This window comes from Schistocerca americana, chromosome 2 (genome assembly GCF_021461395.2).
Source record: "Schistocerca americana isolate TAMUIC-IGC-003095 chromosome 2, iqSchAmer2.1, whole genome shotgun sequence".
NCBI lineage: Eukaryota > Metazoa > Arthropoda > Insecta > Orthoptera > Acrididae > Schistocerca > Schistocerca americana.
The window spans coordinates 670602024-670625366 of record NC_060120.1 but is presented as its reverse complement, the minus strand read 5'-3'; the positions used below and the strand labels follow the sequence as shown (position 1 = coordinate 670625366).

The 23343-nt window shown below is 39.0% G+C and overlaps 1 protein-coding gene across 1 annotated transcript in view; it reads left to right on the top strand.

The window, feature by feature from the left end:
- The window catches only part of LOC124591296 ((E3-independent) E2 ubiquitin-conjugating enzyme), a 234699-nt gene that overhangs the window by 74374 nt on the left and 136982 nt on the right, over nt 1-23343 (top strand). Inside the window, exon 6 of the mRNA XM_047131723.1 lies at nt 7764-7847. Within this exon, the coding sequence (XP_046987679.1) occupies nt 7764-7847 (84 nt within the window). The remainder of the gene's footprint in view (nt 1-7763; nt 7848-23343) is intronic.

The window sequence follows — 23343 nt, the reverse complement described above, 5'->3', positions numbered from 1 at the left end:
TGGATTTAATTTATTGTGGATGATTCTATAAATCTTACCAGCATCCGGTATTGACGCTATTGTTCTGCAATTTTTACTTATTTGGATTCCCTTTCTTGAAGACTGGTATGTAAATGATTGACCGGATACACCTAGAGAAAATTTTGTGGAACAGTTCCTTTACTAATTCAGTTGCTGAAATTCCTGCATTTTTTAATAGCTCAGTTTGGAGACCCTCAAATACTGGAACTCTTCTTCCAGCTATTTCTTTTGGGATCCATCTAATCTCCCCTGTAACTTTGGGTTCCATGCCATGTTGTAATGTCTCTTGATTGTCTTTCATACCTCCATTGTCCTTGTATAGGTTTTCACATATACTTCAGTCTTCTAAATATGTCATTCCTTTCAGTTAGCACCTCATTGTACTGTATGTGCACATATATAGGCTGCACGTAAACTTTTGACACAAGATTATGGGAAAAAGTAAATCTGAAGTATAGGCTGCCTACTAAATTACAAAAAGTTCTGTTAGATAGAACTTAGAGTTGTACCTCTCTCCCTCCCCTTCTTCAACTTTCCCATAACTAAGGGAGACTCGTCACCAACAGGATAGGTTTCAATAGAAAGTTAAAGTAGGAAAAGAATTGAGGCATTGAGAACCATAAAGGCCTAAAGCCTTTGAGAAAAATAGATGTGTGTGTAAGATTTACAGAAAAATCGCCAGTCGCAGCTGAATCATGTTTGAGTCACATGAAAAAGTGTTTTGCAGAATAGGCAGACATTATATCCAATAATCATGATCTATTCCATCACTTCATGGCCCTTGTTATCATTATTTTCATTAAGCACGTTTTGAGGTTCAGATAAAACTCCCAGTACGTGGTACCTTCAGTCACAAAGTACTAGTAGTGTACTATATATATGATAGACACTAAATTATGTTGGCAGCCCTACATAATACAAGAACAGCATGGAGCAATAATATTATGCTTTAGCACTTTTGGCCCATATGGAAAAGAATATCAAGAACACCTACTGTTTCTGCAAACAAGGTATAAATTTTTTTCATAATTCTTTGATGGTTTACAAAAATAAGGAGCTCACGTATTCTACTCTGTTGACACGTGGAAGAACTGATAGCATGTTTTCATGCTGCTCTTGTATCTGTGGATGCAGCTGTGTTAAAGAGTCCAGAACTGTACGATCCAGCGAGTTGCACAATGTTTGGATGTGCAGGGGGTCAAACTTTTTAGAGCTGCGGTCCAGGAAAGCCCCTCTAGGAGATGAAGCAGAAGAGACTGCTCAAACATCGGTTCGGCGTGCTTGGCATCTGAAAGGCATGGCAGTCTAAGCTCTACCTCTTCCCACTAGCTGTACAGGTTACCTGCAACTTATAGACCTTGATGTAATTCATTCTGTAAGAGCTAAATACAGAATGACTGTTGTACAAATGTCAGTTTCATTCCTTGAAAGAAAGGATGTAATGAGAATAAATATTTTACAGGCTATGCACTTGTTTGCCACTCCATGGAATGCTGTACTGTGCTGGCTGTGGATCTGTATCAGTTGCTGTGTAAGATGAGGGTGATTTCCCTAAGTGTTGTCACATATATTCCAGAAAGCATGACATTTAAGGATGTTGTTGTGATGATACTCTTGAGTTTTGCACATCAGGTGGATGTGACTGTGTGATGCTTTTATAGAGAACCAAGCACAGCTGGTAGAAGGTGGAAAGAGGATGGGAGGGAGTTGGTGGTGGTGGTGGTATGGAGGATTCAGCTGCACTATGCTTTGCATTTGTGTAGAATGTTTGTTCTAGCTAATATCAACCAACAGAATAACAACTCTTCTTGGTATGTTATTCTGGCAGAAAAAAAGCAAAGTATGCCTTCCCATTTCTTTATTCAAGTAATAAAGGGTAATGGTTAAGGATTTTTTTTCATGTAATCATATTGATCTATGCCATTAATTGAATAAAAACCTTCTGAATGCAAGTAATTTCTTCCTCATTATGGATTCTGCCTTTAATTCCGGACACCAGTTCGTGACTTTACACATGACTTTAAAATAAATGCATGTTGAATTAATAAATAATATATGACACTAATGCATCATTTGCTAGTGCTAAGTTGTATGTTTGTGATTAGAGTCCTATACTGATATAGCTTAAAAACCTTCAAATTCTGATTGTGGGTCATATTGAAGCCAAAACCCCTGTTTAAGGAAGATCCTCATTTAAGGAAAAAATATTTCGCTCCCCAGAGATAGCTTAAAAAGAGGTTTCATTATAAAATTACTAAACTCAAAAAAAGACATTTTTATAACTCACATTTTGTATTTCATAGAACTGAATCGTAGTAGCCATAAGTGCTACAGAGGAAACACTTTATATATTCTGCACAGGTAGCATAATCATACTTCGTACTCATGAGCAACAGAAACAGGAGCAGTGTCGTGTATAGGATGCCTTTTCAGAGCTAAGAGAAAATAAGTGAGAAATAGAATAGGAGTCCTTGAAGTAAGAGCACATTGAAATGTAGATAAAGAATGAAATTTTTTGTTTGTTTTGTGTGTGTGTGGGGGGGGGGGGGGGGGAGTGGGGGGGGGAGGGAGAGAGGGAGAGAGAGAGAGAGAGAGAGAGAGAGAGAGAGAGAGAGAGGGGGGGGGGGGAGAGAAAGGGGGGGGAGGAGGCATGACGTAATCAGTGTTATTTGAATGATGGAATAAATGAAGGGGAAAAATGTAAATAATGGAAGGAGTAATGGCAATAACAACTTGCTGTATAGTGTGTGAGTGTTTTAGTGTATAGTTCCAAAGCAGGAGATTATCAAAAGAGCCTAGCAACAATTTCAGTCTTCTTGATGTGCCTGTCAACTGCTCAGTATCTCAGCTATATCGTGGATGGTTCTCCAGTTATTTGTATTTCACCCAAGACTTTCCAGCATTGAAATAGTCTGTTGGATGACTGCGAATAAAATTTAAATGTCTGAAAATTATTCTGTAAACTGCCATTAAAAGATGTGCATATTTTTACTCATTATCATGAATCTTTAAACTTTAGTAACTTCTTTTATGCTGCTGCATCACTTACCATCTTTGAACATAAAGCTCTTTATTCTGATTTAACCCCTGCCCACCCAAAAAACTAACTCTCTCTCTCTCTCTCTCTCTCTCTCTCTCTCTCTTTGTTTGTCCCTTGTGTTGACTCCTGTCTTTCTTCAGCAGATTTTCTCTCCCAGATCCTCTCTTTTATTTGTGACATTTTGAGAATTTTTTGTTTCAAGTAATCTATATAGTGTTCATATTTTGAGAAGCCAATTCTCATTTATTTTTTGAGTCGGTTCTTGTTGGGAGAAATAAGCAACCAATTCCTCTGCCCAACTTGCTGAAGACAGTAGTACCATGTGCCGTTAACTCGACTGTTGTGCAAGAGAGAGGGCAAGTAAACTTTGCACAGCTTGGAAGAAGTTTGACCGACACTATCTTGCCTAATGATAGGTGTTTATGTGGCTCACGTAGCCATGTGCAAATCACATGTGTGCAAAGGTCATGGTGGTGCAGTGTGTGCAGGCTTGATGCTTTTTCTTAGGCCTCATGCTACATTTTGAGATAGTTGATTGGAAGTTATAACTTTCACATCTCCCAAAACATATGAACAGCTAAATGGCACCATGGTTTGAATACACAAGTTAAACTGTTGGTCTGCTCACATCTTATTTATTGATGTAGTCAGCAGTTTTCAAGGTTGAGAGAAAATGCTTACTTCCTGTACTAAGACAGTACTAGTTATATTTCCTTAACCGTATGGAAAGAGCTGCCTATTAGGTCACACTCACCGACAGCTTCCCTGTTTGGGAAGCAAGTAGATTGAACCACATGGATAACGAGTGAGGGGGAACGATTGCAACTCACTCAGCTGGTCACACAAATGTAATGCTCTACTGTGAACATTGTACTCTTGCCAATCACAGGTTAAAGTCCAAAAAAATCTCTAATTGCGTTTGTTGTTTTTATGGAAAGTTTTAAATGGAAAGTAATCAGTAAACTGATGTTGAATCATGGATGAACTGTTTAAGTGATTAATATTTATCTGTTGAACTAGCAACATGTTTTTGGAGCTGAGTAGTAGTTGCAAATATTCAGTTGGTGATATTAAAATGTCTGGTTATATCCATTTACTGAAGATTATCATTTTCCCCCTGTTTTTCTCAGATGCAGCCTTCTTATTAATTTTACTGCTCAGTGATATTTTTCTTACACACCTTGACTTGAAGATGTGAGTTCTGCAACTTGATTGGAAGTTATAACTTTCACATCTCCCAAAACATATGAACAGCTAAATGGCACCATGGTTTGAATACACAAGTTAAACTGTTGGTCTGCTCACATCTTACTTATTGATGTAGTCAGCAGTTTTCCAGGTTGAGAGAAAATGCTTACTTCCTGTACTAAGACAGTACTAGTGCTATTGAACTAACAGAACTGCAAAACTTGGATGCAATCACTTTTTTCCCACTAAACTCAACCAGTGTTGCTTAAAATACTGTTTCTGCTATCCATGCTATTTCAGAAACATTGTTAACAACATAACCCCACCAGCTGATTTGTCATTTTTAGCTTTTATCAGATCTGAATTAGTCCATAACACCTACCGGACCCCTTTGTTTCTTGCTACCACTGTATCACTTAAAGCATCAATTAAAATTGATTCCTATTCTTCCTTTTCTTTAAGTGAATCACTATCAGTTCCTTATATGCTTTGTAAATATTGTTTGTTCATGAAATGCCTGCAGCAGGTTCTCCTGAACTTGCTTACTGTTAAAACCTGGGTGAGATGTTTATTTTTGAAATAGTTCTTTGTACCTTTTATACCTTTTCTGCTGAAGCTGCCTTTTAATGTTGTTTGGTTATACTTATTTTTCAATGATGAGTATTATTTGTATATATTTTATGCAAAAATAATTACATTGTGAACCATTAAAGCTGCCTTTATGGACTACTTCATAGATCACTTACTAGAAGTTGTTATAAGAACAGGACATTGAGAATTTAATAGCAGCTCTGTTCCTACTGTGAAGACAATTGTGTGAATTTTGATATGAGCCTGAGACGCGATGATAATAGTTTGTTTAGATTACATTGGTGTAATGCAGTGAATGTATATAGTCATAGAATAATGCACAGAACTTTTTTTCACTCTCTCAAGGAGCTATATGGACATCTTGAATGTTTCTTGTTTCACTATTATCTTTTTCACATAAAATAAAAAATGTTACCTTCTTAACATGTATATTTTTTTAAGCATTTTTATCATTTGTGGATGAATGAGGTGTGGTCAAAAAGTATGAGGAATTTTCGGTTTTTGGAGATAATTTTATTTATTTGTGTACATTAATGTTATCACTTTCAAGGTAGTCCCAAATAGATATTAGCTACATATTTTAGCACTTCTTCCCATACCCGAAACACTTCTGGAACTCGATCTTTGGGACAGCACTTTGCTCTTTCAGCAGTACACTTTTAATCTCACGTGACCTTGTAAAACGACAGTCCTTAAAGATTCTTTTTATTTTTGGAAGTAGAGAAAAGTTATTGTGGCAAATATGGAGGCTGGGCATATTACAATCTTGTTTTTCACTAAAAATTCATAAACAAGCAATGAAATGTAAGTAGGTGCCTTATTGTGATGCATAAGCCATGAATTGTTTCAACCACAAATACAGGTGCCCCCCCTCCCTTTTGTTTTCAACTAAAGTGCATGTCATTTATGACGGCGGCTGAGTTTAGGTTCGTTCTGCGCATCTGACATCACAAAACACAGTCAGCCAATGAACAGAGAACGACGTTGCCGGAGCTAGACTGCAGTGCAGAGCACGGACAAGTGTCTTCAGTTGTAGAAATGTTCAGTCATAAATGAAGTAATTGAACAAAAGCAATGTTTTTAAAGCAGACTTTCTTTTATAGAAAGTTTGGAAAAAGCATTCTTCATTCCAATTGCTTCATATTCTATTAATTAAACAAGCAATAAGCCTCCTAATTCAGGTGATAGCAAGGAAAGGTGTTTGTATCATTCTCACTAACCGCTTTTTCGCAATAAAGAACAGCGGTAATTGTTTATTTCGTATTGTACTTTGACGAAGCATGAGTAATTCATAGTCATACCAACAATGTTTGTCGGTATTTTGCGTGATATTTTGGAGTCCTCCGGGAGACATATTGAATGATGAGCTTTGTTAACACAATGGTTAAAGTGTATGGCTGCTATGCGAAAGGGTTCCGTGTTCAAGCCTTATTCAGTGCTTAATATTTTCTTTATTTAAAAACAATATCAAAGTGTCTTACTTTATTAGTTTTATTCGTTTGAATGTAATTTTTTGAAATTTATAGTGGCAACTTTACGCTATGGACTTTCACCTCTGCAAACTCTTCAAAATTTCGTGCAATGGTTTACTACATCTAACACCACACAATACCTGCGTTGAACTTCGAAACAAATTTAAGTCATTTATGGGGGGGAGGTATCAGTCAAGAGGATGTGTAAAAATCAAATTTTTGGGCCAAATAGTTTTTGTGAAATCGAATGTTAAAGTGTGTCAAAGCAGTCGAAACACCATGTGTCTGCTCAGGCGAGCAGTGTAATGATGACAAAATCACGCACATCGCGGAATGCGGGGAGCACATTTCTGTAGCAGCAAAAGGGTTAATGCGGCCGTGGTGGCTTTACTTCATAAACTGCGCGCTCCCCCCTAAACGTAAGTTTGCGAACTATACAATGGCGCTGCTTCTCTTGGCGCATAAAACTGGCAACACAGCAATCTCCCGCGTCTGGCCGGGCATGCGTGAACCGCCAAGATAAAAGAATTGAACTATAGTAGGTCATACTCTTTATTGCTCGTTTGATCTTTGGCAAGAACTCATGATGCACTATGCCATGAAAAACCGAAGAAAATGATGAGCAAAACTGTGACATGACTGCACTTGTCTAGCTTTTTTTTGTCCTGGTCATCCAGATTGCCTCCACTGGGATAATTGAGGCTTAGTTTCAGTTCATATCCGTACACCCATGTTTCGTTACCTGTTGTGACATACTCTAGCAGTTCTGCGTCGTTGTTGACTTCATTTAACAATTCATGAGCAGCTCCCATTCGCCACTGTTTTTGTTTGAAATTTGACACCGTTGGCACAAATTTTGCTGTCACATGTTTCATACCCAAAACATCTGAAAATGTATCATGGTCTGAGCCAGTTAATGTGCCAGCATCATCAGCAACTTCTCTGTATTTCCACCATTTCTTTCACTTTTTCCATATTGTCATTGTTAGTTGATCCAGAACTTTCATCATCTTCAATTTCTTCACAGTCATTTTGAAAAAACTTATACCATTTGTAAACCCCTGTTTTACTCATAGTGGTCTCAAAAATAGCAATAGTCAACATTTCTAAAACTTTGTTACATTTTATCCCATTTTTCTAGCAAAATTTAATGCAAATTCTCGATCTGTTTTTGAAACAAATCAATACTTGCCACAGATACGTTTCAGGCATGTTTACCAACACAACAAAGAAACATCACCTGAATTGTACTAATAAAACGTGCAAAATTACAGAATTCCCAATACTTTTTGAATACACCTCGTACATCTGTGCCTATCTGCTTTGGAACATGGGCTGTTAATTACTGTCAGATTTATTTATTAGCTTCACTTAGGTTTGTGGCCTGTTGATTTTTCTTAGACTTGGCTTCCATCCCATTCTGTTAATGTATTGTATCTACCATGTTGAAGGTCCCCGCTGGTTGACAGCACCTTCATGGTTCTTGCACAGCTCCATTCAGAGGGCATCTCATCTGAGATCAACACCAGCCCATGGTTATTATTTTGTATTATTTCTTTCTTTTTAGTTTTGTTCTAATACTGCATGAGTTTTTGTTCAGTAACATAACTTGCATGATGATCTCACACTGTAACAGTGATTACATTAGTAATTGAGATTCAAACGTCTCTGTTATTTGTGTTGTCAGTTAACTTAATTAAAATATAAATTTAGATGTGGCTGTATTGAATCTCACACTTAACTTCTCAGTTTTTCCTTCCCCCAAATTTTCAAGGCTTTTAAAAAAGTATGTTTACACTAACAAGTGAGCATGTGTCGAAAAATACAAAGTTCAGATGAAGTAGTTCGAATCTGATGATATGTAAGGTTCAGAAAGTTTCATGTACAACTTTGTTTTGACATTGTCTTTAAATTTCTTGATTTAGTAGTGATTTGTAAGCAGTAAAGTGTCAGAATCCTATGAAATAATAAACTGGCCAGAAGAAGAGCTCATCAAACAGCTAATCTCCAGAGGTTTGCATGTATAGTTGATGAACAGTAAGAGAACATAATGATTTTGTTTGACACATGAAACACAATCAGGAACTGTGTTTTGTGACTAAATATGTATGAAAAGACTAAATTTTAATTTTAATGAAAATCATATTCAGTCATTTTCTGAAACAGAGGAAGGAGGAAGAAAGGGAATTGGATAGGTGGAAAATCATAACTTGCAGCCACACAGGGCATTGCAGAATTGCAATGGTGAAAGCTGAAAATCTGTGCTGCTTCTCTAGAACACATGCATTAACCATCTTGGCCATCTGGTCATGGTTTACTTCTAACCCAAATTCTCATCTTATCACACGTTGTGTTGCAGCATGCCCTGTTCATTACTATACCTACTGGGTCATTCCATGCCAAGTGGTCTAAACCTTCCCACCATCATGTCTCCAATTTTCTTCAAATTTTATCTGTAGCACTAGTCAAGTGCTAAATTAAGTTTCTCAAGATTTCAAGCCTCTAGCTGCAATACTTGCTGATCTACACCCCCTTGTCTGAAGGGTAGTAAGTTCGCATGCGCGCGACATCAGACAAAATGCCATTTTTGGGGTCTCATAAAATTGAAACCAATTCATAAGAATGGTTAGTAAGATGAGACCCTGTACAGTTTTTTGTGCTGATTCAAACGAAATTAATTATAAGATTACTGATGCAAAATCCGGTCAAACAAGTCGACTCAAAGTGTACCCCTAATTCTGTCGTGACTTAATGCGACAAATTTTGACCAATATTCAGACTGCAATAATTTCCTTGCAGATAAAGATATGGACTTGAACTTTTTACCAAGTCTTATCTTTGTGCTGGACATAATACAGCTGGATTTCCAACTACCCAGGCTTTATAGTCGCCTTGCAAAATCTCTTCAAATTTGGCAGTGTCAGCGCAAATGGCTTTATTTACCAAAGTTCAAAGCCCATTACTACAAAATAGTCAGCCTGGATTTAATTGTGAATAGTATCATCTGAAAGAGAAACTCTTGCTCTACAAGATGGATATATTTTTCTTTTGCAACGCTTCCATTAAGTGCTTATTTACTCAGGTCAAAGTATCTTATATTTTGTGTGCGCAGTGCCCTGCGTTGGTCCATGATGGCTGAGCCATTACTGGTTATCACAATAAAACCAGCATCCCCATCGCCATAGGGGCCACGCCCGATAGCCATGCAGTAACAGCCACGGGTGGGTATCTTTACTGCAGGTTCCCAAGCCTGATTACAGGGTGTCTTTACCACAGGATCCCAAGCCTGATTGTGGGTTTCTTTATGCAGGTTCCCAAGCCTGTCTTCCTCAGTTACTTCATCATTCTGGAAGCATCGTTGATTTGCAAGAGAATGCTTTCAGGAAAACTGTATTGCCGACCAGATGATGTCACTGATGGAGCTGGAATAACACCAATGATAAGTTGTTCTGGAATCCAGCAAGTATCACGTCTTAAGGGCCAATAAAATGAACTTGCAGGACCATGAGGATGCATAAAGCTTATGAAAGCATCTTTCTGTTCGACTGAGATTTCAACGATGTTTCCAATCCACCATTTCTTTTCATAAATGCAAGCAACATACTGCCCAGGCTGAAGATCCATGACTTGAACTACTACTTCAGCAGCACTAATTTTGGCCAAAAAAGATGTCGCATCATTAGAAACTCTACTGACCTTAATTGTCGTCATATCAATGGGCAAAAAATGGTGGTTTTCTCTTGTGCCAGCTAGAGTGTGCCCTTGCAGGAATCTTTCTTCTTGAGAAGCTTTTTCTTCTTCAACTTCCTCTTTGCTGATGAAAAAGAATTTGATTCCATTGATATTATCATTGCAGAAGTTGAAAAGATCTTTGGGTGTTAGAATCTGGTTTTCATATGGACGTTGCAAACTTGCTCTTGCTGCCAACCGTTTTGTTGTGCCTCCAATGCCATCACAAGGCGACTTTCCATGGCTTGTTCCAAAGAAATTCCATTCTGCTGTTATTTCAAAATCTTCTTTGTGATAGCATAAGTTGAGAAAATTCTTGAAATTCTTATATTGTGCAGCTGAACCATCACTGAAGTAGTGGATGTGGCTTATTTTGGAAAATTGCATCTTCAGGTAATTGATTACTTTTCCAATGTAAACATGGACAGTAATCGTATCGTGTCGAAGGCAGTCACTAATAACACAAAGATTCACACATTGCACCTCTTCGTTTTCACAGTAGTAGACTACAAATGGATGAACTGTTGCTTGACTGTTTTCCCAGTGAAAGCCTTGCACTGCATCTTGAACAATAAATGAATAGTTTTCAGCAAAATCCATTAGTATTATGAATTCGCCTTCTTTCAAATCAGTTTTGAGAGCTTTCAGGTGCTGGCTTTGATGCTTGGCAATGTAGTGATGACAAGACAGGTTCCAAATTTTTGCTGCAATATCTTCAACATACTCTTCTGTTGAAAGCTGCTTTGTTTCTAAAGTATCCCTGTCGGTATGAATCCATTGTTTGTACTCAATCAGTTCTTCAGGGTCATTATCTTCAAAATATGTTGCAATAACTGCTTCTACACCTTCTGGACCAGGGCAGTTTTCACAACGATGAAGCATACAATCCTTGTTTTCCAAGCTGCAAACAGCTTTGCTAAGAATTTCCTTGTAGTCTTCATTGATTGATGCACCAGTGAGCATAAGCTTGACATTTTGGTGTATTGTACAGACACAAACTGAGTGCATTCCAGCAGAGCCAACTGTAACACACCATTTTGGTCTAAGCTCGCAAAACTTTGAGAAGCCAATTTCTGGTCCATTTTGCTTCTGATAAGACACGTACATTTCCTTCAAATTGCAAAGCAACAACCGCTTTTGCTTGTACACCTTTGTTCCTGAAATTCTCACAGGCACACAGTCTTTCTTCCCTGGACAAAGTCTGCTGAATTCGTCATCTTGAAAAAAGTCATGTACTTTCTGGACAACTTCATCTGAAAGCTTCCTTCCTTGCCGATTTGCTGGAAAAGCTAGAACACCTTGCTCATTCTTCAGTTTTCTCGCTTGCTTTACCATTCTTTCTGATACATTAAATGCTGTTGTCGTATCTTTAATTGTCCAGCTTCTTGGAACCAAGGTCAATATTTGAACTTTTGTCCTACGATTTGACACTTTACATTTTTCTTTCAACTCTTCTATAAGATTATCAAGATCTGCACAATTATTGCATGGGCGACTTTTACTTGAACTTGGCTGTTCATCGTAATTGATTCCTACAGCAGCAGCAATTTGATTCCCAATTAAACTTTGTGCATCCAAGATCTTTCTTTTTGCATAGCTTTGCTTATCTCTTTTACTTAGTTGTCTTCTTTTCAATGGTGAAGCACCAATAAATGATAAACTTTTGTTGATGGCTGGTTCAGTTTCATCCGTTGTGAAATCTTGTTCAGATTGGGTTGATAGTGATGATGAATCTTCTAGCTTTTGGTTCAGTGCCGACATGCAGCGAGGGCAAAGCTTCTGACCAGGTTTTATATCAATCACTTCTTTTTTCTTTAACAGGCAAAGTTTGGCAGCTGTTTCATTATCAAGCAGTCTAAGTCCAGCTTTTACATTGTGATTCCTCTTCTTGAATGGATTGCAACATTTCTTTTGCATCGCTTGATATTCATGTAGGAAGAGGGCTTCATGGTGGAAGCAAATGATGGAATTTTCGTCAAGTTTGGCTTCTGAACGCGAAACAAGCAATTTCTGGTCACATTCTGTGAAATCACTAAACGCTTTGAATCCAGTCTTCTTAGCATAGAAGATAACATGGCACTTCGATGCAGCAGCATCTTTTCCAATTGAACAGGGGGCCAACGATTCTTCTTCTTCATTAACTTCTGACATCTCTCACTGGCCAATCACTGAATAAAACACGAATGAAATATCCAATTATATCAGTAATTCTAAGCGACTATGATTCAAATTCCTAGAAATGAAGAAAAATTAGTGCATCGCGCATACAAAATATAACAACTTTGATGTGAGTTAATGAGTACTTAATGGTCGCGTTGCAAAAAAAACAAATGTCAGTCTTGTAGAGCAAGAGTTTCTCTTTTAGGTGATACTATTCACAAGCAGATTCAGGCCAACTATTTTTTAGTAATTGGCTTGAAACTTTGGTAAATTTTACCGTTTGTGCTGACACTGCCTAATTTGAAGAGATACTGCAGGGCGACCATATGGCCTGGATCATTGCAAATCCGGCTGCATTATGTCTAGCACAAGCATGAAGCTTGGCCAAAAGTTCAAGTCCATATCTTCAACTGCAAGGAAATCATTGCAGTCTTAATATTGGTCAAAATTTGTCGCGTTGTGTCACGACAAATTTTGAAGTATACTTTGAGTCGAGTTATTTGACCGGGGTTTGCATGAGTAATGTTATACATAATTTCGTTGGAATCAGCAAAAAAAACTGTACAGGGTCGCATCTTACTAACCATTCTTATGAATTAGTTTCGATTTTATTAGACTCCAAATATGACATTTTTTTTATGTTGCATGCACACGGACTAAGTACACTTCAGACAAGGGGGTCTAGATCAGCAGCTATTGCAGCTAGAGGCCTGAAATCTTGGGAAACTTACTTCAACACTTGACTAAAGCTACAGTTAAAATTTGACGAAAATTGGAGACCATGATGGTGGGAACTTTTTTCAGTTTTAGACCACTTGGTGTGGAATGACCCTACTCATAAATTCTTGATACCCATAGGGTTTCAAATGCAGTTTCAACATCCCCACTGAAACATATGTCACAGAGCCGTCACACTCTATTGCATTAATGTAACTGAGTGTTTTAATGTTCTCTTGCACATGTGCGACAGAAAAGACAAAACTCTGATACATTTATATATTTCATCATCTTTCTTGTGTGCATCAAGGATATTGTTAATAGAGGTTAATAATATTCCAGATGCATGCCTCAAAGATGATGGAATATTCAATTTGCCAGGGAAACTTCAAGATATGCAATTAAAATCATAGTTACCCTAATGTTCACTGTTTAATGTGTAATCTGTCTTTGATATTATTAAATAATGTATTAGTATTTTCAGTAAGAAGTGTTAAACAATGAGCGTTGTTTTTACTATGACAGATTTTATATTTGATGTTAACTATACATAAAAAAATTGCCGCATGGAAGTAACACATAAAGTGTTTTGGACCTGCACTGAAGCGTGATAAGACTTGTGAAGAGAGAACGAATGGTAAATTATTGACTGAAATGGTGCCTGGAAAAGTATTGGTGTTTTCACTGTATCTGTTTGGAGGAAGAGAAGAAAGAAAGCAAGTAAAACTGTAGAAAGTTGACAACGAAATAGAAAGATTGAGATGATCCCACAGATTGTCAATTGTGTTTAAATCCGGGGAGTTTGGTGGCCAGGGGATTATGGTAAACTCATTCTGGTGCTCTTCAAACCACGCACATACACTGAGAGCTGTGCGACACATTGCATTGTTCTGCTGGTAGATGTCATTGTGTGAGTAGAAAACAAAGTGCTTCTGGGCTGGATGTCATCCCAAAGGCAGACATGCCAACTCCCCTGATTTAAGCAGGAGACTCACGATTTTTCCTTCTTCCTCCTGATCTCCCGACCATGAAGACCGAACTCCCAATTTTCAGAGCAGTTTCAATACTTTCCTTACTATCTGAAAATCCTGCCCCTTTGATATATTGGTGGATGACAATGTATGGATGCTACTTGTCTACGTTAACTTGGAAGATTCGTGCAGTGGCTGTCTGGAGCGGCAGTAGGCGTAACTCGCACTTCGTATCTACAAGGAAGTAAGGAACTTATCGTTGGCAGCGTTCGGAGACAAATGAATATCTTTCACCCAGTGCTAATTTCCTCCACTTACGGTAGCATCAGTGCAATCGAAAAGTTATTGTGAACAAGGAGTAGTCAATAGTCGTTCCAAGCGAAGTGATTAGTGTTGTTCTTTTTACAAGGAAGTGTTGCTAAGTTGGGGAATTTTCTCCTAAATTTAGGGGGAATTAAGTTGCCTGGGGGAAATTAGAGGGATAAATGTTTCGGGGGGGGGGGGGGGGGGGGGAATATTTAGGGTTACTATCCTCCCCTCCTTGCCCCTCCACTCGAAAATTTCATTGTTGACTCCCTTTTACCGCCTCACCCCTCCGTTCGCTTACCCGACAGTGTGACAAATTATTTAGGGGAACTTGAAGTGAAATATAGGGAGAAACGGTGCACCAGGGTTGGCATCATTGCTACATGACCATTGTCTAGAACATGGGACCATTATGTTCTCAGTTCTGCTGCGTGATTTTTGTACTCTATAGTAGTTGTTGGCTGTGTATCATGGAGGTGTTGATTATTTTTTGTGCAGGATGATGAAGAAATATGATGCAGTGTTCAGAAATGTATGTAAGGAAGAGTTTCCATGTTTAAGTGAATTGAGGAAGGGACAAACTTACGCATTTTGTAGTGTATGTAGATGTGACTTTTCAGTGGCTCATGGCACGAAATGCGTTAAACGTGTGCAAACTAAACAACACAAGGAGTGTGTTCATTGTGTAGAACGGAACCAGAAACTTAACTTCTCGTGTAAACCCCAAAATGTAGATTCTGTGACAAATGCTGAGGCTTTATTTACTTCATTTATTGTAGAGCATAACTTGACTATAAACTGTGCCGACCATGCTGGGCCTTTGCTTCGCAAAATGTTTCCCGATTCTGAAATTGCGAATCAATATGGGTGTGCCAGGTACAGGAACTGAATTATTGCAACTTTGTCAGGGATGTGTTGTAATTCACACTGGTACAGTGCTAAAATTCTCCTGAGAAAGTTTTCTTTCAGTTGCTTCACACCATACATGCCAACAGACCTCTATCCAGTGGAACATAAAATCCATTTCATCTGAAAAGGCCACCTGACGCCACTCAGTGGATTTCTAGTTTGAACAGCAGTCAGCATGGCTGCATGAAACAGGCACCTCCTGCGGTGTTCCATATGCAGCAATGTTTCCTCAACAGTTGTTGAGGAGACACTGTTGGGTAGCCCATTGGTGCATCTGGGCAGTTGGTTGCTTTACAGTTGCACATTTCTTCGCCCATACACATCTCTGCAGCCATCATTCACTCCTGTCATCTATGGCCTGTGGTGCATGAAAGTTGCCTTGATGCCGGTTTTGGATAGCACGTTTCGCCATTCATGGTGTACTTTAACCATGGTGGCACCCAAACAGTATATGAACTTAGCTGTTTCAGAAAAGCTTCCACTCTTGGCCCGAAAGCCTATGATCACGCCATTTTGAATTTCAGATAAATGACTCTGTTTCTGCTTTACGACACTGACTGAACTGTGTTCTGCCTTATGTACCCTCCTCTGCTAATGCTGCCATGTGATGTGTTATTTCATGTTGATGTAAAACATAGGCGGTGGTCACATTAATGTGACTGCGCCATGTGTGAGGTACTTAGTGAATTGCCCTTCTTCTTTCTCCTGTTAGCAGCCCCAACATAGGCATTACAAGGGCAGAAAATGTGATACATCTTTGGTCTTTCAGATTTAAAGCATTTAAATTAATTCATATACTTTGAGGAATTAATGCAGTAGGGGTTTAAAAAAGCAACATTACCAAAGATCATAAACATGGGACATAGTTCATTCATTGATTATTTGAGCAGAGCCCCTTTGTGCCATCCATCAAAGGCAAACTGGAACAGGTAATTAAGCATGTGTGTCAACATAGGTTACATAAATGAGAAGGCTTTCTATTAGGTATGTTCCAGATTTGAAAAGTAAAATTTTTGTGATTTGTAGCATCATCTAAATAGCAAACTCAAAGTGCAGTAGTAATCCCAGCATTTAAATAGTTGACATAATAATGTAATTTGCCTTACTGCATTTGTTAGCTAGAAGCAAAAACTAAAAATACTTTTTCAAAGTTTATCTACTTAAATTAGTTAAACAACATAGAGTTTTTATATCCTATTGAATCATCGGTTCAGATTAAAATTGTTTCTGTGAAATTTGAAACAAAAAGTGTGTAAACTTTCATCATCACTTAAATTACTTGCATCTTTTTGAGATGACTTGGAGATTGCCCTAATGTAATTCTCATAAAATTTCCCATAATCCCTTTGCTCTTAATTTCACAGTTTCTCTTCATCAGATGTTACATCATATGTGCCCCCCACCCTCTTTCCCTCCCTGCAGGTGTGGGGGTTAGAATACACTCGAGGTATTCTTGTGTGTCATAGGAGGCAACTAAATGGAGTCCTACACATTTCGGGCTTTATATGATGATGGTCCCCTGTAGGGTTTGACCTCAGTTTTTCCAAATTTTCCTGAAGAGCGAGCCAATTGGGGAAGGGCGCCTTACATGGTGCATAGTGTCCATCAAGCACCGAGACCTCTCGCATCCTTCGTCGACATGGATCTGCACGTCCACTCATTCTTTAGCTGTTGGGTGACGTCACCCTCCTCGATGCATTTTCCTCCATCCTCTGTGATGTATTGTTCTCTGGACTCCGTAGCTCGTTTGTCCTTGATATCCAGCACAGTAGCCAGTCTATTGTGGTGGGGCCACCATGTACCCTGTTGGTTGTAGCCCTGACCACACAGGGATCGCTCTGCTGATGCCTACACCGTTAACTCCCCACATACGCCAATAAGTAGATGCCCGTCACCCAGGGGCATTGGGACTCCTGGAAATGGCCATCCTGCCAGGTGGCCTTTGCTGCGACTGGATAGCGCCCATGAGGGGGGCCCTCTGGTCGGAGTGGGTGGTATCAGGGTGGATGACACGCCATTAAGCGTAGTACATCATCTCTTGCTGTTGGTCAAACACCTGTAGTCTCTAAGTGTTCAAGGTCTAACTTCAGTGCTAAGGAATATGACCGCAGTTTGTTGACACAAGCTGCCACTTGGGGTGCAGAGTTAAGAGGGTCACTAGAGGTGCCACTACTGTAAGATTTCTACACACAACGTATCACAATTAGTAGCAGCTGCTTGAGGCACCAAGCTGAGAGGTGTGCCAGTGGTGCCTAAGTGCAAGATTGTTTCCAGTGTCTATTGCAGTTAGTAGCAAAAACTGACACGGGTGAAGGTGTACAGGGGAAAAGGAGGCTGAGGGGGAGGTGGAGGAGCAGGAGGTGAGGGGATTGGGGGAGAGCAGATGGCAAATGATAGTCACTTGTTTGATAAAATGTTCTTGGACTGGCTCTGCTTGAATGAAATATAGCTTGTGGATAGTTAAGGAATATAAATGACTGAGATGTGGTTTCTTGTTTTAGAGATGCTTTTACAAAAATATGCTGTTATTGACAGACTATTCATGTAATGATAGTAAATGTTGAAGAAATAATTAAAAATGTGTTCATACCAATATGGCAGAAGTAAAGAGGCAAGGAAAAATGAAAGATAAGGAAGCGTAGTGGCCAGTTTTTACGCCATTTGTATCATGTAGCAGAAGAAAATGAAGAGTAGAAAAAATAAGTATGGAAAAATAGGCAGTTTCTAATAAGATCTTGTTGAATATATTCATCATAGACATTCTGCACAGAGGAAATCATACAACATTAATACAGCCATTTCTGCTTGCCAAAATGATGAGCAGTTGCAGACATTGTAGACAGCAGGCAATGTCAATAATGGGTAGCAGCTGACACCCAATTTGTGGAGGGGAAATTCTCTGGAGTAAGAGATGTTCAGAGGAGAACCATCAAGAGCTCCACAGAGAAAATATTTTTCGCCAGAACTGCTGTTTTTGGCATGTCAGATTGAATTTTCTTAAGATTTTTGCCTTGTACGTATGTACTTTCAGTTTCCAGATAAAATTAAATCTAAAAAAAGTTACAAAGCAACAGACCTCTAACACTGTATTGCATACCTCTACACCACTAGTACACGGTGCAACAGACCACTTTAAGTGATGGAGAAATTCCTCCTTGAACTGCTGCAGCATACAGTATACAGATTTTCGTACTTACAGTTCTGAGGACAGTCATTTTGATTCTCAAATTAGTGTTTGACTTACTGTGGCAATCAAGTTTTCTTTAACTGTTGTTAAGATTTAAGACTTTATTGGATAGAAGAGGGTCATTTATAGTGACAGGGATGGTGAACTGGTAATAACTTGGAAATTTAGTTGTAGCATCTTCTACTATTAGCCCTCCAGTGTGGATTATGATACAGCACTTCCGCCCTCTGGAGAATCTAGAAAGAATAATTACTCACAATCTCAGAACTCATCATGGTATTTTCATGTAGTTTTTTAATAATAATAACAAAAACTTAAAATCACGATGTCCTGGTTTGCAAGCACCAAAGCAGACTCGCACATTAGCAATCAACCTGAAAGGTGGGTCCAACAGAATATCTTCTTCTGAAAGATAGTGACAAATATATTAAATGAAAACAAGAAACCATAAACAAGATGCAGTACCCAGGGAACAAAGGATTACCAACAGATGCATTCAAAGGAAATTACAAAATTTTGGGTACAGGAGAGGATAAAGCTCAGTGCAGAATACAAGAATGTTTAACGGTGTCCAGGCAAGCCACAATGAAAAACAACAAAAACAATTCATCTTTTGGATTTGAATTGTTTGTATTTTTTTCTGTACTTGTGTTAAAACTATTGGATATAGGTTCCTCCTTTTATGCAAAACTCAATTTTTTCTTGTTGCTCAAACATGTTTCTGCACCTCTGCAACGTCATTTTGTTTATTGAAAAAAGTTTTAACTGACCTAACAAAATGAGGTCTAAAGACAGTTTTTGTTCATTTTTGCTTCTACGTTTTTACATTATATGGTTTTACAGGACCATCTGTATGGTGTTCTGCCTGATAGCTTGTCATCTGCAAACCAAATGATGTAAAGGTGAATTTTATTCTTTTCATTTTCCTTGGTGCAGATTACATGCAATTCACAGAGTCTTTTGTATAGTCTGGAATTACATTATGAGTTGGACAATTTTTATTAAACTGCTTGTTGAGGGTTGTCTCATTTTGTTAGATCAGTTATGACCTAAAATATATCCACTTTTTTCAATAAACAAAAACTACTGCTGATGGCACAAAGATACTGAAATATGTTGGGAACAAGGAAAATGAGTGTTTTGCATAAAAGGTCAACCTATATGCAATAATATTAACTGCAAACACGAAAATATAAAAGGAGCTGCAAATCCAAAAAATGAATATTTCATTGCCCAGCCAGGCATTCCCTAGCAAGCTCTATAGCAAATACAGGCACACCTTAATGAAAATTCAGAAGACAACTCTCAGCATATAGTTTAATAAAAATTGTCTCTAACTCGTAATTCCAGACTATGTAAAAAAAAAACTGTGAAAAGTGTGTCACCTGCACCAAGTAAAGTGAAAAGGATAAAATTCACATTTATATTGTCTGGTTTGCAGATTACAAGCTATCAGTACAAGACATCTGCAAAACCATATAATGTAAAATCATGATTAGAACAAAAACTTTCTCTAGGCCTCATTTTTCAGATCAGTTGTAATGTAAAATATGTTCACTCATTCAGTAAATAAAACCCAGTGATTATGGAATAGAGGTGCAGAAACATGTTTGGGTAACAAAATAATAATATATTTGTAAGAAAGTACCATATGAATCGGTTGCAATTGGAATAACTGTTATGAGAATCGACAAATTTCAGTTATATTTTGTTTCCACTTGTAGGTCTACATGAAATCATTTAGAGGGGTTGTGCTGCTTAGCTTCCTTGTAGGCTCACATTGCCCAAAATAGATTGTCGTCTGAAATAATTTTCTTAGAAAGCACTGTGTCGCATGAGGCCTTGCCCTTCATGTATTGGCAGTATTCTGATGTGTAGACTAACAGTATAGCAAGGCAAGTTACTTCTGCAAGCACACCATAGTTCTGTAATAGCCAGTGACAATGCACAATTCAAGAAAAGATGTGTGCACCATCTCACTTTCAGTGTCAACAAGGTGGGAGGTCAGGACAGTGATGTGGCATTCGTGAATACACTGCACAGTGATTGCTGAAGCAGTATAGAGATACTGGAAAATATAGTAGTCACTCGGGAAGTGTACCTTGACTTTTGCACAAAAATCCTTTTCTTAATGTGGTGTAGTTGAATTGTGCTATGTTGTTTCCCATGTCAGTGGATTTGGTTTGGTACCAGGTTCCAGAGCCCAAATTATAAAATGAATGTCCAGCCATCAAGGAGAACTCTACAGTGAACATTAGCTCTACTGGTTAGCATCTTCCAATGACAATACCAGTTGTGACAGGCAGAACATAAACTTTGGACTGGGAATGCTTATATGATAGATGCTGTGCTGTGCAGCCAAATTCTGAATAATATTATGATTCCATCAGTGTGACAACTATATCCTGAAGGATCAATTTGTCTCCTGTGGGATCAGTCCCAGTACACGTCTGTGATAGTATAGGAACCAAACAAAGGAAAATCCTGGATGGAATAACAACAGTGATATGAAAAAGATTACTACTCATCATGTACAGGAGACACTGAATCGCAGACAAGCTCAACAAAAAGAATGCGGTACATTTGAGCTTTCAGTAAAAAGATCTCCTCCTAAAGTAGAATGCGCACACACGCACACGCACGCATGCGCGCGCCCAAGCTCAACACAATGCATACAGCCTCTGTTTGTTGGACTTGGTTGCAGAACAAAATGAGGTCTGTTCTCAATTGGCCTCCTCCTACACTAGCCCCCAGCCTCATTGGGAATGTTTGGGGAGAGAACAGACCATGTAGGATAACTGGCTTGAGCCTGAGCCAAGAACCCTTGTAACATCAAGTGACAGAAAATGACCCACCAAGCTATGAAATCATTATACAGTCTACAATAATGTGACTATTTATCAGTTGAATGCCCCTAGTCTCCATCTCTTGACATAGGCTTTGTTTTCTGTATTTGTAAACCTATTGCACAGGTTTCTTGATGTTTCCAGAGAAAGAGTGCATATGTATAACGTGAAGAGGATGTTTTTCCATCAGTTACATTAACAGGTATTCTTTACTTTTAGGAATAATACTGTACACACTCAAATGTGATTAACTCTGGTGCAACATAATGAGTAGTTCATATTTCGCCTGTGGCCATATGCTCACTATCAGGTGTAGGTTGTCAAAAACTAGTCATCATACACTACTGGCCATTAAAATTTCTACACCATAAGGATGACGTGCTACAGCCGCGAAATTTAAACGTCAGGAAGAAGATGCTGTGATACGCAAATCATTAGCTTTTCAGAGCATTCACACTAGGTTGACGCCAGTGGCGATACCTACAATGTACTGACATGAGGAAAGTTTCCAACCGATTTCTCGTACACAAACAGCAGTTGCCGGCATTGCCTGGTGAAACGTTGTGATGCCTCGTGTAAGGAGGAGAAATGCATACCATCACATTTCCGACTTTGATAAAGGTCGGATTGTAGCCTATCGCGACTGCGGTTTATTGTATCACGACATTGCTGCTTGCGGTGGTAGAGATCCAATGACTGTTAGCAGAATATGGAATCGGTGGGTTCAGGAGGATAATACGGAACGCCGTGCTGGATCCCAACGGCCTCGTATCACTAGCAGTCGAGATGACAGACATCTTATCCGCATGGCTGTAACGGATCGTGCAGCCACGTCTCGATCCCTGATTCAACAGATGGGGACGTTTCCAAGACAACAACCATCTGCACGAAAAGTTCGACGACATTTGCAGCAGCATGGACTATTAGCTCGTAGACCACGGCTTGACACCGCATCACAGACAGAAGCGCCTGCGATGGTGTACTCAAGGACGAACCTGGGTGCACGAATGGCAAAACGTCATTTTTTCGGATGAATCCAGGTTCTGTTTACAGCATCATGATGGTCGCATCCGTGTTTGGTGACATCGCAGTGAACGCACATTGGAAGCATATATTCATCATCGCCATACTGGCGTATCACCCGGCGTGATGGTATGGGCTGCCATTGGTTACACGTCTCAGTCACCTCTTGTTCACATTGACGGCACTTTGAACAGTGGACATTACATTTCAGATGTGTTACGACCCGTGGCTCCACCCTTCATTCAATCCCTGCGAAACCCTACATTTCAGCAGGATAATGCACGACCGCATGTTGCAGGTCCTTTACAGGTCTTTCTGGATACAGAAAATGTTCGACTGTAGCCCTGGCCAGCAAATTCTCCAGATCTCTCATCAATTGAAAACATCTGGTCAATAGTGGCCGAGCAACTGGCTCGTCACAATACACCTGTCACTACTCTTGATGAACTGTGGTATCGTGTTGAAGCTGCATGGGCAGCTGTACCTGTACATGCCATCCAAGCTCTGTCTCACTCAATGCCCAGGCATATCAAGGCCGTTATTACGGCCAGAGGTGGTTGTTCTGGGTACTGATTTCTCAGGATCTATGCAACCAAGTTGAGTGAAAATGTAATGACATGTCAGTTCTAGTATAATATATTTGTCCAATGAATACACGTTTATCATTTGCATTTCTTCTTGGTATAGCAGTTTTAATGGCCAGCAGTGTACATATTACATGGTTTTGAAAACATAAGACGAACAATAAAGGTTAGGAAAAGGTATTTGTTACTGGCAATTTTCTCAATAGGAGTGCCAACAACAGGTTTAAGGTAATGCATATTAAAATTACGGGAAGGGGAACAGTTTCTCCCCCCCCCCCCCCCCCCCCCTCCATGTTTAGCATATTTTGCACATTTGATGATAATATACATGGCGCCATGAAGAATAAATGTAAAATGTAGTGTAATGCGTCTCTTTAAAGCAGACTCCATTCTAATGACATACACATGTGAAATTGTCAGACAATTGACTTATCTTAGTTAAAGAAAATTATCTTCATTTTCATTCAGGTTAGGCTTATCTCATACTGCTGGTTATATGTAAAGAAAATCGAGCTTTCCCATCTGTGGCTCATCTCTAGTCAGTCCCCCTTCCATCTCCCCCTCCCACATCTCCACACACAGCATTTAATTCCTTCCAA